Here is a 16,625-nt window from a genome sequence, read left to right as displayed (position 1 = left end):
GACTTAATTATTTCCCTAAGTTAACTTTATATTTATTCTCTTCCCAAAGTGCCTGCAATATCTTGATGTGTCAGTGCTGGGTGAGCTAGTTCCTAGATTATGTGAACTGATCAGAAGTGGTGTAGGTCTTGGAACCAAGGTAAGCAAGTGTATTTTTTTTACCAGAGAAATTTGCATCTTCATTAGTTTGGGCCACAAACATAGAATAGACGTCATGTGTGAAATACATTTTTTTTCTTAAAACCTAATACTCTTTTACATTAACTATTTTGTTTCTGTGACTGCATTAGTAACTTAAAACATGTAACTCATTCAGAATATAAAACGTGTGACTTACTCAGTTAATATTGTCGCCTCTGTCCATGGGAATTCTCCAGGCAAGAATACTGGAGTGGGTTGCCTTCTGGTCTCTCTGTGTGCGTGTGTCTTACACAGTGCCCTCTTTAATGGCCACATGATACTTGATATCTTGTGTGGCTGGAACATCATTTATTTTAACCTGTCAGGGAACATCTGATTGGTTTTCAGCTCTTTTGATTCTCCACAAAGCACTGTGATGAATGTTCTTGGACACATCTGAAGCTGCTTCCTTTGGTTAAATTCCTAGAACTGGAAATGTTAAGAATGGACAGGATGGCAGGTTGCCCTCCCGAAAGATCGTATGAGTATCCCTCCTCACTTGCAATGTATGAGAGCAGTGTACACTTGTGCAACAAAGGTTCCTGCTGGAAGTCTTGAAGAAAATCTTCATGTTAGTAATTTAAAATAAGAGTTTTTCCTAGACAGTCTCTTGGAGGGGCTGTTAGGCTTTGCATGTTTCTTTAAATCTTTGACTCCTAAAACAAAGTGTGATAGAATACTGTGACCATCAGATTTAGACCTTTGCCTTTGTAACCCTGTAGGGAGGCTGTGCCAGTGTCGTTGTATCATTAACTACTCAGTGTCCCCAGGACCTAACACCTTACTCAGGTGAGTTTGTCTAAACCATGTGGGGCGATGTTTTCGTCTGGCCATGTCTTGTGTGACAAGGTTTTTAAAGGAAAAATAACGGTCATTGAGCCATGCTTGAGATACTGTGTACTTCTTCCCTCAAGCTCCCCTGCCTCTACCTTTATCTCTCTCTGCAAGAGGTACAAGATGATCAAGTTTAGCAAGTTTTCACTGGTTTACAGATTTTATTTCTTGCTGGTATAAAGAGGTGAAAGTATCTCCTCTTCTGTAGGATTTTTAATTTTATATCAATATTTTTATCTTTTTGGATTGGTTTCTAGGTGGGGCTGATGGACTTTTATAAAAGTACCTTGCTGTCATTTTTTCAGCTTTCCCCCAGTATTTTAGACACAGATTATTTTTTTTTTTACTTATGTATTTCTTGGACACACTGTGCCATATGCAGGATCTTAGTTCCCCCTGGTACCTCCTGCATTGGAAGCATAGATTCTTAACCACTGGACTGTTAGGGAAGTCCTGATGCAGTTTAATTTTTAGTTTTACACCAAGCAAAGAGAACCAAATGGATAGTGCAGATGTAGCGTGCAAGGGCTCTAGACTACCATGGAATGAATCAGATACTAACTACAGGTTTAAATTTGTTTGGGTCCTGGGAACAGAGCAGAGCATTGGATCAACCAGGTGTCAAGATTTTCCTCCTTTGTTTGCGCTAGGTAAACTCATGAGTGCTTTGCTTAGTGGCCTGACTGATCGGAACAGTGTAATTCAGAAATCCTGTGCATTTGCCATGGGCCATTTAGTTCGGGTGAGTTGAATTTCTTACTTAGTTAAGTAAGTATAGTGGCATAATTACAGAGAAATGACTGGGATCGTTTCTCTTTCAGACCTCACGGGATAGCAGCACTGAGAAACTCCTGCAGAAGCTCAATGGCTGGTATATGGAGAAAGAAGGTACCTTTCTTTTCCTACTGCTGCTGCTAAGTCACTTCAGTCGTGTCCGACTCTGTGTGACCCCATAGACGGAAGCTACTGTTAATTTAGATGTAAACAGCCTGATGAAACAGGACAAATCAGGTCTTACCCTTTCTGATTTTATGTGCTTTGTGAGGAATATTGCTGGTTGCTTTTACTGGTTTGTTTTATTGTGTTACAAGTCCTGCAGCGGTCTGTTTCAGCCAGTTACTCTTAAAGACAGTACATGTCATGAAGATTGTGGGCTTTTCTGCTTCTTTTTAGAACCAATCTACAAGACCTCTTGTGCTCTGACTATTCATGCTATTGGACGATACAGCCCCGATGTACTAAAGAACCATGCCAAAGAAGTTCTGCCTTTGGCATTCCTGGGCATGCATGAAATTGCTGATGAGGAGAAAGCAGAGAAAGAAGAATGTAACTTATGGACTGAAGTGTGGCAGGAGAATGTTCCTGGTTAGTAAACAGTGTCTATGAGTTAAACCTGTTCCTTGAGAACCACAGTTGAAATTTATTTTTCTCTTTTTTAAAAAAAACTTTTACTGGAGTATAGTTGAAATACAATATTGTGTTAATTCCTCCTGTACAGTGAAGTGAATCAGTTATACATATACCCCCTCTAGTTTATATTCTTTTCCCATGTAGGTCATTACAGAGTATTGAGTAGAGTTCTCTGAGCTGTACAGTAGGTTCTCATTAGGTATCTGTTTATATTCAGTAGTATATATATGTCAGTCCAGTCTCCCAGTTACCCCTCCTGCTGTACCCCTCCAGTAACCATATGTTTGTTTTCTGCACCCACTGTTGGAATTTCTGGCTCACGTTTCATTTGCAGACTTCTGTAGTTACTTTCCCGGCACCTTAACAGTGTGTGTCCTGTCGGGTTCTCAGCCTGTCCAAATTGCTGAGTTCTCAGGTTTGCGCTCAGAGCTCTTTTCTTTCTTCTCTCCTTGCTGCCCATGTGAGAGAACAGAAACCGCCCTGACACAGCAGAACTTTGCATATTTCAGTTGAGAGTGAACAGTGATTTTTCTGTTGCTCTGAGTAATATTTTAGAGTAGTGCTTCTCCACTCTGCTTTTCACCTGGACACACATTCATGGGTGACAGCCCCCCTGTGGGTGTGTCCAGGTGCATAAAGTCATGCTGCTGTGAAGACTCCTCACACCCCTATTCCCTTTCTCTTCCTTTCAGAGAGTGATGTGGTGCAGTGTCACTGTTGACAGTCACTGCTTTAAACTGATGTTCACTGACTTTTATTCCAGACTTAGGGAAAAAAAAATCCATTAGTTTTGGGGTTGTTTGGTTACTTAAAAGTTGCTTTAATTTCGCTTTTCATCACCTAGGTTCCTTTGGCGGCATTCGGTTATACCTGCAGGAGTTGATTACCATTACCCAGAAGGCTTTGCAGTCTCAGTCCTGGAAAATGAAAGCACAGGGTGCAATTGCTATGGCGTCAATTGCAAAACAGACCAGCTCCCTGGTACCTCCATATCTAGGCATGATACTGACTGCATTGCTACAAGGCCTCGCTGGGAGAACGTGGGCAGGAAAGGTAAAGGAGCCACTCAGGCCCAGTTAGATTTAAGGTGTCCTTAAAGGACTATGACTTCATCCTTCACGTTTCATTTTCTATAAAAGTAAAAATGTTGTTTTGTGGGACAAAAGATGGATTGTTTTTGTGAACCAGACAGATTTCCTAGGCAGTGGGAAGCCTTGGGTAAACTTTGATTAAATGTGATATTTCATCAGAGTATAACCCACGTGTCCTTGAACAGTGCACAGTAATGCTGTGGGTTGATTTTTATTTATCCTGTTCAACTTTCCAATATAAGTCTTAAACCAAGTGGTCATCCTTTTGTCCCTGTTGACCATCACGAGCAGACCATCAGGAGTAGTGTGAAATTGAGTGGCCAGGCCAGTGTGTCTAAACCCCCGAGTGCAGGATGCATGTCTCTGGGGCCTGTGAATTGCTCATTTTTTATAGACGGTTGATGGTAGGTTACACACGATGACTGTGTACTGGGGAGCGTGAGACGGTGGCATCACATGTAGTCTGCTTGACTTGGTAGAAGCCCTGGTGGCCCGTGCAGAGCTGTAGCTGAAGTGGGGGCCTCGGAGTCAGAGCCAGTTCTGATTCCACTGTTAGCGCTTCTGCCTCTGTGCCCTTGGGCAAGTTGGTTCTCTAGGCTTCACGCAGTGGAGATGAGGACAGTTATCCAGCTTCCATGGTCTGGAGCAAAACTCTGTGGATGTGCTCGTTAAACGGTCAAGTGTGTTAAAGATGTGGTGACTGGTTCATTTTTGTTGCCATAATTTTTAGATACTTCTGAGGTAGTTGTAGTCATGTGCAAAGAATGTAAATGACACATGGGTGCTTATCTTTTCCTCTTTCAACCCTTTAGGAAGAACTTTTGAAAGCCATTGCCTGTGTGGTGACAGCTTGCAGGTAAATGTTCCTTCAGTGAATCAGACGCCATTTCTTAAACTGAGCCGGAAAGCTGCAGCCTTTATTAATTGTTTGGTGCTTCCGTGTGGGTCTTACAGCGCAGAGCTGGAGAAGCCTGTGCCTGGTCAGCCCAGCACGAATGAAATCCTCCAGGTTGTTCTGAAGGAGTGTGGCAGAGAGAACCCCAAGTACAAGATGGTAGCAATCAGTTGTGCAGGGGATGTCTTAAAGGCCACCAAAGAAGACAGATTCCAGGAGTTTGCCGACATTGTCATACCTCTCATCAAGAAGGTAATGACTGCCGTCTTCTTTCAGGTCTCGTTTATACTTTAAAAAATTTTTAAAAAGAAGGAAAAGATTTCCCTATGTCCTCTTTGCACATTTTGTTAGGATTCATGTAGCTGCAAACTGTAGAAGATCCCAAAATATCATGGCTTTAAACATGATAGACGTTTGTCTCTCACATACTAGTTTTGGGAGTCTGGCTCTTTACAGCTCCCAGCTCTGCTATCCCTGGGGGGTGGCCACTGTCTTCACAGTCCACCGTGTGTGTGCGTTCCAAGTGGGTGATGGCAGGGGAGATGGAGAAAGAATGAAAGCTCAGAGTAGGCACATCAGATCTCTTTTAAGGGGAGCTCCTAGAATCTGTGGCAGGGCCTTTTCACTTCTCCCATTGGTCAGTGCTTAGCCAGATTGCCATACCTGGCTGCAAATGAGGTTGCAAACAGTAATCTTCATTTTAGGTATCCATTTCCCATCCGTGGGAGAATGGTGGATTTTTTTTTTTTTTCCAACAAAGCAGAGGACTTCCCTGGAAATCCCGTGGTTAAGTGCAGGGGGTGTGGATTTGATCCCTGGTCAGGGAACTAAGATCCCACATGCCATGTGGCATGGCCCAAAAGAAAGAAAAAGAAAACAAGGCAGAAAGATGAGTTAATTGCAGAGATTTCATCCTGAGAGCCAGGAAACTTAGGACTGTGGGACCAGTGAGTTTGAGAGTCTGGTGTTGGAGTGGACGAATAGTCTCTCTCAGGGTGGTAATGAGATTTGCGTTGCAAGTCTGTGCAGCAGCCAGCCCAAGCATCCCAGAGTGAAGACAGGGAGCTCAATGTGCCACTGTTGACTGCCTTTGCTACAGATTGGGGGATTTTGATCAAAAATGGACCTTGATTTCTTTTGGATAATGAAGTTCTTGTTTTTAAAGGTTGGATACTGCTTCAGAGAAAGAGGGGTATGGTTTACCAATTTTTTTTTTTTTTTTTGGTGAAACACAAAATATTTTAAATAACATTTTTATTTGGTTTCTTGTGTTGCTGCTATTTTGCAGTTGTAAAAAAGTTGTTTAAATAATTTCTGTTATGTACATAATGGTAGTGTATGGATTTGGGAGACCTGTATTTTAAATGCATCATTTCACCAGCCAGCTGGACAAGTGACTTCCCAGCTTGTTTCCTTGTCTTATCAAGATGGAGTTTGGATTTAGTTCTTTCTCCTTTAATTCCATGATTGTAATGCCACATTTTCTGTGTTGTGCTCAGAATACTATATATACGATAGGTTTTTTCACCTTTGCCCACAGAGTCCTTTACAGAATCACCCAGATTTATTGGAGAGATGTAGTCTTCCTGTTTGAAATTTTTTTAATGAATAGGGTGACCCATGGTAGAGAATTTAGCATTTAATTCCTGGTTAACATCTCATACTCTGGTACCCTGAATGTTTTAGTAGTATACTTGTAACTTAAAAGAAAAACATTTTTTTTAATTTGCTTTCTTTTTCTTTGCCTTTCAGAACTCACCTGAAAGCATTGGAGTCCGGACAACCAAAAATGAAGATGAGAAGGAGAAGGAAAAGGAACTCCAGCTGGAATCTCTGCTGGGGGCCTTTGAGAGCCTGGGCAAAGCCTGGCCCCGAAGTGCGGAGACCCAGCGTAAGCAACAGAACCTGCATTTCCAGAAGTGCTGCTGTAGTCAGGAGTTTTACTTCATGAGAGCAGAGGCGTTCTGTGTGATGATTTATAGCTGCAGTTTCCTGTAGAGCCTGACTGATGAATAGAGAGGATTATCCAATATTAATCTTACTTCTATGTTGACAAATAATCTCATTGACTATTAATTTGGTACGGCTGCTGTAACATAGTCCTGCAGACTGGGTGGCTTCTTTTCTCAAAGTTTGGAGGCTAGAAGTCTGAGATCAAGGTATCAACAGTGTCGAGGTTTTTTTTGGGCTCTTTCTCCTTGGCTTGTAAATGGCCATCCGTGTCCTAATGTTCTTAAAGCTTATATACCAGTCATCTTGGATTAGAGCCCTAATGGTCTCTTTGAAAACCGTCTTCCAGCCCAGTCACATTCTGAGATACTTGGGGATAATTATTAGGACTTCAACATGTGAATGTGTGGGAAATGGCAACCCATTCCAGTATTCTTGCCTGGAGAATCCCATGGACAGAGGAGCCTGTCAGACACGACTTTGCAACTAAACCACCATAACAACTGTGATACATTTTATGTAGATAATTTGACTATAAAAAGAATTCTGTTGGTCTTGTTTATGGCACTATATTCTGAGAGATCCATGGAACTTATTACTGGGGTCTCTGTCTCAAAATTAATGGCCTTGTTGCTCAACCTTCAATAAGCAAATGAAATCTGTCTGCCTGAGAAACTCGTAATTATCTGAGAGATTTTCAGAATTGAGCATAATCTTTCCAAGTGAAAAGTGAAAGTTGCTCAGTTGTGTCTGACTCTTTGTGACCCCATGGACTATACAGTCGATGGAATTCTGCAGGCCAGAATACTGGAGTGGGTAGCCTATCCTTTCTCCAGCAGATCTTCCCAACCCAGAAATTGAACCGGGGTCTCCTGTATTGCAGGCAGATTCTTTACCAGCTGAGCTATCAGCGAAGCCCAAGGTTTAAGTAAATGGTAAACCTTTACTCGCGGGTTAGGTTGTAGTTAGTAAGAGTTTGCCTTGTATTGGTTCTTGCAGTGCATCCTACATCTGAATATTCCTGAATCTTATGAAAAGCATCGTTGACTCTGAGATTCAGTTCAGTTCAGTCGCTCAGTTGTGACTCTTTGCGACCCCATGGACTACAGCACACCAGGCTTCCCTGTCTGTCACCAACTCCAAGGGACTCTCAAGAGTATTCTCCAATACCACAGTTCAAAAGCTTCAATTCTTTGGTGCTTAGCCTTCTTTATGGTCCAGCTCTCACCTACATACATGACTACTGGAAAATTCATAGCTTTGACTAGACGGACCTTTGTTGGCATAGTAATGTCTCTCTGTTTTTTAATGTTTTGGATGTATCTAAAATCACACTGAAGAGTATCATAGAGCCTTGCCATCCTTTGTGTGAACTTCAGAAAGTATATTTGCTATGTATAGGATGGGTTTTCCCAGAGATACAGATTTGTAAGAGGTTTTATTTCTTGGTGTTATGTTTGGACTGCAGTGGAAGCCCACTTATTTGATTTCATTAGGACTATTAACTTTTGCTTGATAGGTGGATGAAATTCAAATGGGGAGTTATATAAAAAGATGATACGTATACAAGGCAGTCTTAGTGTAAGGAACAGAGATGTACATTCATATGTCAGTTACAGGGGAAGCAAAGGCCTTTGAGAATTTGTTCCACACTGGCTTCTCGTATCCATCTTACTCATAATATATCATCTTCAATTTCTGATTTTATTTCCTTTTTTTCCTTTTTGGTTTTATTTCTTTATAGTGGAGAAAGAAAGCACAATTTCTTAGGAAGCGGTTCAAATGCAGATTCTAGATTCTTAACCCCTGTCCATCTTTACATTTGTGAACTTTACTAAATTCTGCAGCATTTAAAAGATAACTACTCTGTTGAGTTTTATGCTCCTGTTTCATCACTTAGCAAAATATTAATTACATAATTATAATAAGAATGCAGTTGGCATAACAGATTTGGAATAAAGCACCATTGACTCTAGTTTTAAAGTCTGCAATAGGCATAAACTTGTGAGTGTCCAGCAAGGAGCCCCCAGCCTCCAGAGTCCTGCTTTCTTTGGCCGTCATTCAGGGTATTTTACAGGGAAAAACGCAGTGTGACTGACTCTCTGTCAGTTCTGTAGAGAAGGATATTGCCTTGACAGTGAATAGTTAACCTTTGAACAGTTATATATGATTTGAGGGTGGGGGGGGCACATTTCTGATCAGGGAAGTTTGTGGGAATTGAACAGAGTCATGCTGAAGTGTTTTTGAAATTTCATGGCTTTAATTAAAGGCATTTGGTGTTTTGTGTTTTTTTTTCTCTTTTTCCTCTTTGCCTCTCTCTTCCATTTACCCCCCAACCCCACCTGCTCTCTGTCTGTCCCTCTCTGTTCTTTGTTTGCTCACTTGCTCTGTCTCCTGCTTCTTCACACTCTCTGTCCTGCTCTGTCCCAATCTGTCTTTTTTCCCAGGTTGTTATCGTCAGGAGTTGTGCAAACTGATGTGTGAACGGCTGAAACTCAGCACATGGAAGGTGCAGCTGGGAGTCCTGCAGGCAATGAATGCCTTTTTTCAGGGGTAATTTGCTTCATAGTTCAGTCGTTTGTTTTACTTTCGCCTTCCCTTTAGCATTGTGTGTACAATCAGTGGAATTCTTTTAAATTTCAAAATGCTAAAGTGACGTCATAAAGTATTACATACAGATAGGAATTGTTTGTGCCAGAAAGGCTTTAGAATGTTTGTGAAATAACGGTATTTGGATCTTGCTTTCTGATTTGTACAGATTAATGCTTTTAGAAGAAGAACATGCAGATCCTGAGGCTCTGACTGAAATTCTCCTTGAAACTTGTAAATCAATCACATATTCTTTAGGTGAGTGGTAAACTGATATGGTAAAAAGTCTGCCTGCAGTGCAGGTGACCTCGGTTGGATTGCTGGGTCAGGAAAATCCGCTGGAGAAGGGATAGGCTACCTACTCCAGTATTCTTGGGCTTCCCTTGTGGCTCAGCTAATAAAGAATCCGCCTGCAGTGGAGGAGACCTGAGTTTGATCCCTGGGTTGGGAAGATCCCCTGGAGAAGGAAAAGGCTACCCAGACCAGTATTCTTGGCCTGGAGAATCCCATGAACTATAGTCCATGGAGTCCCAAAGAGTCAGACATGACTGAGCGGCTTTCGCTTTTACTTTCAAACTGACACGGATAATGGGGTTTTCATTTTAAAGCTCAAGGAGTTAAAGTTCAAATATTTCCTACCTTGTGCTGGGAACTAAATTCATGGAACCAACTACTGAACTCTTCTATTTAATAGACTCAATATGTGTCCCCAAACTGGAATGTATTAACCTGAAACTAATTAGGATTTCAACACCTAGATTAGAAAAACTTTTGTGATCAGTATTTTTTAAAACCTTGTATTTGGAAATAATTTCAAACTTAGAGAAAAGTACAGTAATAGTGCATATGATACTATTATATGCTTTACCCAAAGTTACCTGTTAACATTTTGTGCCAGTTCCTTTGATTTGCCTTCTGTACACATATAGTACTTTTCCCTGAACATTTGAAAGTATATTGCTTACATCCTGCCCCTTTTCTCCTAAGTTCTTGAGTGTGCCTGCTTTTACATAATCATAGTATAGTTACCAACTTTAGATAGTGTAACGATGCAGTATTTTTAACCATTCATATTCTAGGTTTTCAGTTGACTCAGTAATGTTTTTTATATAATTTTTTCCTCCTCTCCTTAAGGAATCTGGTTCAGAGTCACTTAGTGCATTTACTGATAGTTGTCATATCTTTTTAGTCTCCTTTAATCTGGAATGCTTCTTCAGCCTTTTTCCATCTTACATGACATTGACAATTTTGAAGAAAAGCCTCAGCTTCCCTGCTTTAAAACTAGAGTGTTTCTTATTTGCCGCTTGTCTGATGTTTCCTTGTGATCAGATCCGGGTTATGAATTCCCAGTTGTGCTTCTCTGTAAGTGATGTTGTGTCCTCTCCCATCAAGAGGCACACGGTGTCCATCTGCCCTCATTGGCGAGGTTAATTGTGATGATCCAGTCAAGGTATCACTCATTTTTCTCTGCTGTATGGTTACCGTTTTTCCCCATTCTGGCTGGTAAGCAGCCTGCGGGAGAACATATTTTAAGACCATTTGAATAACTTGCTCCTCTTCAGAACTGTGTCTTCTAAGCAGTCTGGGAGAAGACACTTTAAGACCACGTACATGTACTGCTGGTTTTCAGAATGTCTCATCTAGATTCAGCATGCATTGATAGGTTTTCCTGAGCCAGCTTTTACCAAGAGGATTTTCCAAGTCTAGCACTTCCTCTACATTTACCCTTTGACAGCTGATATCCTCTCACAAGCCAGGTCCCTCTCCCGAACTCTTTATTAATCTGTTATCCACATTGTTTCATGCATCCCTTTATTTCCCTATTGGTTTATAATTACTTTCCTGAATTAATTTGTTGCTCAAATTATCCCAAATTTTTCCAGTGGAAGCCCCTTTGAGCTGACTCCTGTGTCTGGTTGTCAGCTCACCACCATTTTTTAAGCACTTGTGTACTTCGTTTTGGAGAAGGCAATGGCAAGCCACTCCAGTACTCTTGCCTAGAAAATCCCATGGATGGAGGAGCCTGGTAGGCTGCAGTCCATGGGGTCGCTAAGGGTCAGACACGACTGAGCGACTTCACTTTCACACATTGGAGAAGGAAATGGCAACCCATTCCAGTGTTCTTGCCTGGAGAATCCCAGGGACGGGGGAGCCGGGTGGGCTTCCGTCTATGGGGTCACACAGAGTCAGATACGACTGAAGTGACTCAGCAGCAGTACTTCGTAGCACAACAACCTGTTATAACCTCATTTTGTTCTTTCTTTGACACAGGTCTGGTTATGTGTTAGTTTTTTCTGTAGACAGTTTCACTGTGAGCTAGATGCTTCGTGTAGAGTAGACACCAAGGAAGCATATTTCAGTGGTGATCCTTGGAGGTAGCCACATGGTTTTGGATAAAGAACTGGCAGCTTAAGAAACTAGTCCTTATAGGGTCAGGTCCCAGCTAGGTGTCCCTGAGTTGGCTCTTTACCCCTGGGTTGTGTCATGTTCTTTGCTAAAATGAAGAGGTCATGAAAACCTTAAGACTTTGCTCAGGTATCCTGTGAAGTCAATATGTGTTTGAGATACTGTCTTTTGATTTCTGACTTGTAAAATGGGTCCTTTAAATATTGCCATTTATTGTGGAGATTGGTATATTTCACTGATGGCTTTTTTTTTGAAGTAAGGAATGTGGACTTGTAGCACATTTCTAGTATTTCATGATAATTGGCAAAGGGACGCTTACTTAAGAATAGGTATATCATATCCTTTCCTGAATTTAAAATTTCTGAACGTCTTTTTTTTCGGTAACATTAACTTAATCTTAAAAGTACTATTTGTAAGGCATATAAAACGAATAATATGAACTATTTGATTTCCTTCTTAGAAAATAAGACCTACTCATCTGTGAGAACAGAAGCTTTATCTGTGATAGAATTGCTGCTTAAAAAACTTGAAGGTGAGTTCTTGATACTTCTGATTGGAGGACCAGAGAGCCAAGGAGACTTTATGGCAGATGTTTTAGGAATTTTTTTAAATTTTCTGTTTTTATTTTTAATGAAGCATATACTCCAAAATGTAAATTAATATATTTGTACATGAAAGTTGAATATACATAGCTAAAACCTTCAAACTTTATGAAGTGTTAAATTCGGTACACTTCTATTTTATATACTTTTAATGAACTGTGGTTATTTCAATAAAGTCTTAGTTTCCAATACAAAAAACCTCAGATAGCCAAAGCAATCTTGAGAAAGAAGAATGGAACTGGAGGAATCAACCTGCCTGACTTCAGACTGTACTACAAAGATACAATCATTAAGACAGTATGGTGTTGGCACAAAGACAGAAATATCGATCAATGGAACAAAATAGAAAACCCAGAGATAAATCCATGTACCTATGGACACCTTATCTTTGACAGCAGAGGCAAAATTATACAGTGGAGAAAAGACAATCTCTTTTACAAGTGGTGCTGGGAAAACTGGTCAACCACCTGTAAAAGAATGAAACTGGAACACTTTCTAACATCATACACAAAAATAAACTCCAAATGGATTAAAGATCTAAATGTAAGACCAGAAATTATAAAACTCCTAGAGTAAAACATAGGCAGAACACTCTTTGACGTAAATCATAGCAAGATCATCTATGACCCACCTCCCAGAGTAATGGAAATAAAAGAAAAACAGATGGGACCTAAGTAAACCCAAAAGCTTATGCACAACAAAGGAAACTATAAGCAAGGTGAAAAGGCAGCCTTCAGAATGGGAGAAAATAATAGCAAATGAAATAACTGACAAAGAATTAATTTCCAAAATATTTAAGCAGCTCATGCAGCTTAATACCAGAAAAATAAATGACCCAATCCAAAAATAGGCTGAACTAAACAGACATCTCTCCTAGGAAGACATAGAGATGGCTAACAAACACATGAAAAGATGCTCAACATCACTCATTTTCAGAGCAATGCAAATCAAAACCACAATGAGGAACCACCTCACACCAGTCAGAATGACTGCCATCAAAAAGTCTTCAAACAATAAATGTTGGAGAGGGTATGGAGAAAAGGGAACTCTCTTACGCTGTTGGTAGGAATGCAAACTAGTACAGCCACTATGGAGAACAGTGTGGAGATTCCTTAAAAAAGTGAAAATAGAACTGCCATACGACCCAGCAATCCCACTCCTGGGCATACACACCGAGGAAACCAGAATTGAAAGAGACACGTGTACCCCAGTGTTCATCACAGCACTGTTTACGATAGCCAGGACATGGAAGCAACCTAGATGTCCATCAGCAGATGAATGGATAAGAAAGCTGTGGTACATATACACAATGGAATATTCTCAGCTATTAAAAAAAAGAGTGCATTTGAGTCAGTTCTATTGAGGTGGATGAGACTGAAGCCTATTATACAGAGTGAAGTAAGTCAGAAAGAAAAATACCAATACAGTATATTAATGCATATATATGGAATTTAGAAAGATGGTTATGATGACCCTATATGGAAGACAGCAAAAGAGACACAGATAAAAGAACAGACTTTTGGACTCTGTGGGAGAAGGTGAGAGTGGGACAATTTGAGAGAATAGCATTGAAACATGTATATTACCATATGTGAAACAGATGACCAGTCCAAGTTCAATGCATGAAGCAGGGCACTCAAAGCCAGTGCCCTGGGACAACCCAGAGAGATGGAGTGGGGAGAGGTTTCAGGATGGGGGGACACATGTACACTACACCCGTGGCTGATTCATGTCAGTGTATGGCAAAAACCACCACAATAGTGTAAAGTCATTAGCCTCCTCCTGAATATTCATTGGAAGGACTGATGCTGAAACTCCAATAATTTGGCCACCTGATGTGAAGAGGTGACTCATTGGAAAAGACCCTGATGCTGGGAAAGATGAAGGCGGGAGGAGAAGGGGACGACAGAGGATAAGATGGTTGGATGGCATCACCGACTCAATGGACATGAGTTTGAGTAAACTCCAGGAGTTGGTGATGGACAGGGAGGCCTGGTGTGCTGCAGTCCACGGGGTCACAAAGAGTCCGACACGACTTGAGCTGCTGAACTGAACTGAACTAAAATTAATTAAAGAAAAAGGTTTAGTTTCTATAGTGACTCGAGTTAATCTTGGTTAATTACAGCACGCGGCTGACAGTGGCAGGGCAGAACTCACTGCACACATGTCAGTAAACAGAATGACACACTGAAAAGTGAAGTTAACATTCAGCAGTTAACTCCCTGAGTCATCCAATTTGATCACAGTTTTCTTAGTTACTGTTTTTTTCTGTCGTCCTTTCTAAAAGCCGTCTTACACAGAGGCGATTTATCACTGGTAACAGAAGACGGTAGCATTTCTCCAGTAGTGTATCTCTGCTGACTTCAAAAGGGGCCTCTTTTCCCTGTTTCCTGTTTTTTGTTACTTAGCCACACGAGTGAAGGATGCGGACGGTGGGGCAGTTTCTGTGGGGCCCTATGTATTTGTTGCTTCTCATTCTGTCTGTGTCCTTGCCTGGTAGTTAAAGCACCTCTCAGGGCTCCATACGATAGGCTGTTTAGATTCAGCAGCATTGCACTGGAGAAGGCGACAATCCCATGGACGAAGGAGCCTGGTGGGCTGCAGTCCATGGGGTCCCTAAGGGTCGGACACGACTGAGCGACTTCACTTTCACTTTTCACTTTCATGCATTGGAGAAGGAAATGGCAACCCGCTCCAGTGTTCTTGCCTGGAGAACCCCAGGGACAGGGGAGCCTGGTGGGCTGCCATCTATGGGGTCGCACAGAGTCGGACACAACTGAAGCGACTTAGCAGCAGCAGCATTGCACACCTCATAATCCCATTTTCCTTGTTGAAATGAAAGCTAGGAACTTAGATATATCCCTGGATTCTCACATTTGCCACATATGTATGAGTACATTCTAGATGACGAAATGAGGCTAAACAGTCAACTATCTTGCTTGAAACTCCATCACCAGAACATATCAGAACCTCGTAAACAAGATTTAGGATCTGAGATACTTTCTGAATTTCTAAAATTTTGAGCATGCATGTAGTTCTTCTGTCCTTCTCTTAAAGGTGTAATAAAGTATCATCTGTTCAAACTGTCTCTACAATTTTCAGATGTATTGAGGATTTTTTTTTTTAACTGAGCTTATCTTGCAAAGATACATTCAGCTCAGTTGCTGCAGTGGCTTTTTGTCACCGTGTGCCCTGTCTCCTGTGTAGCTTGAGTGTCCCTTCGTTCTCTTTGTCCTAGCAGCTCTGGAGGCAGAGGATGAAACCCCCTGATAGGCCCTCAGGTTGTGGTCAATAATCAGATTCTGAGACAGCTATTAAACCTATAATCATTATATGCAGAAAAGTCATTGCATTTACTTCAGGGATAGGATGTGTGGCATAAAGGCAGAAAGAATAGTTTTGGGTTTTCCGCTTGCTTCTATAAGGATTCTTTCGTGTTTCTTCTTTCCATGCAGAATCGAAACAGTGGGAAAGTTTGACACCTGAGTGCAGAGTGGTCCTGATTGAGTCTTTAGGAACCATGGAGACAGACAGCAGACCTGAGCTGCAGGAGAAAGCATCGTTACTGAAGAAGACACTTGAAAATCTGGAATAAGTTAGAAAGGGAAGAAACAAAACAAGTGCCATGTTCATTGGGGTTTGAAACGGTGGTATTCTTTGAAAAACCAAGTGGGGAAAAGTAAAGATTAATCTGTAGCATGCATCATTCCTTGGCTGAAATAAAAAAAAAAAATGCCTTAAATTTTGTTCCTTATTAGCTTTATTTTACTTGATGTTTTAAAAGTGTCTGGACTGGATAAGCTAAATGGAACCTTGGATGATATTTGAGAGGTGGTTGTAGGTGAAACTGCCAGAAATAGCTGTTGAAAGAATTAGAGCTGTTATTAAAGGAATAGACAAAGTTACAGAGGAACTTGCATAAAAATCTTTGAACTGCATCCAAATTTTATAAAGTCCTTTCAGGAAGAGGGGCTGTGTAAATCGCTTAGTTTAACCCCCTTCTGTAACCTGAAGAAATAGGATATGAGATGATGTAGTTTCCTTTCGGAGGCCTGTGCCGAGGCTGGAACCTGCATGTTTGATGACCTACCCAGGACACTTTTCTTTTACACCCTGCTGCCAATCAGTGCTAACCTTGACCTACCTGAGAAATTCCCAAGATGAGAAGGTACCGCAGTCCTGGCACCAGAACTGGGCTGACCTGTTATGTAAGCACTCTTGGATTCTTGAAGTTCAGAAGCTGAACGCTTGTCTTATCATTTGTTTAGGTGGTTGGCTTTTAGAATGGTTATCTACCAACCTTATAGATTGAAAGGGAGGGGAAATTCAGTTTCTATGTGATAATTCTAATCGTCCTCCTTTTACAAGCAGATGAAGGTAGATTAGGACAAAACTGTTTATTCTGTGGTGTGTATTTTGCAAAACTCCAACCAACAATGATATCGTAAGTGCTTTGGTTTAGATCATTTATAATCTCAAAACTGTAAAGGCAAATTAAAGTTTTCTACCCACTTTTATGCTAACAATATGACTATGGGACAGAAAGAGAAGCATTTTAATTAGCCATCTGGGAATAACATGATATCATTCAAAGTAAGTGATTGCAGCTAGGGATTCTTTCTTTCCTTATACTGCTCATACTCCTGCCCAGGGATGTCAGGTAAGGGG

General features: G+C 41.0%; 1 protein-coding gene across 3 annotated transcripts in view; it reads left to right on the top strand.

Moving 5' to 3' along the window:
• ECPAS (Ecm29 proteasome adaptor and scaffold) overlaps nt 1–15,711 on the top strand; it is a 111,009-nt gene extending 95,298 nt beyond the window's left edge. For all 3 annotated transcript variants that reach the window (XM_055427579.2, XM_055427576.2, XM_055427577.2), the window contains 13 exons: nt 50–139; nt 903–969; nt 1,665–1,756; nt 1,836–1,902; nt 2,188–2,379; nt 3,269–3,477; nt 4,328–4,371; nt 4,470–4,662; nt 6,163–6,301; nt 8,808–8,913; nt 9,119–9,207; nt 11,816–11,887; nt 15,413–15,711. In XM_055427579.2, coding sequence (XP_055283554.1) covers nt 50–139; nt 903–969; nt 1,665–1,756; nt 1,836–1,902; nt 2,188–2,379; nt 3,269–3,477; nt 4,328–4,371; nt 4,470–4,662; nt 6,163–6,301; nt 8,808–8,913; nt 9,119–9,207; nt 11,816–11,887; nt 15,413–15,552 — 1,500 coding nt within the window. In that variant the 3' untranslated portion in view covers nt 15,553–15,711. The remainder of the gene's footprint in view (nt 1–49; nt 140–902; nt 970–1,664; nt 1,757–1,835; nt 1,903–2,187; nt 2,380–3,268; nt 3,478–4,327; nt 4,372–4,469; nt 4,663–6,162; nt 6,302–8,807; nt 8,914–9,118; nt 9,208–11,815; nt 11,888–15,412) is intronic.
• Nucleotides 15,712–16,625: the final 914 nt, after the last annotated feature.

Source organism: Moschus berezovskii, chromosome 7 (assembly GCF_049115385.1).
Source record: "Moschus berezovskii isolate FMDL1 chromosome 7, NW_MosBer_1.0, whole genome shotgun sequence".
Taxonomy (NCBI): Eukaryota; Metazoa; Chordata; class Mammalia; order Artiodactyla; family Moschidae; genus Moschus; species Moschus berezovskii.
Note: the sequence above shows the minus strand (reverse complement) of the source record. Positions and strands in the feature narration are given on the sequence as shown.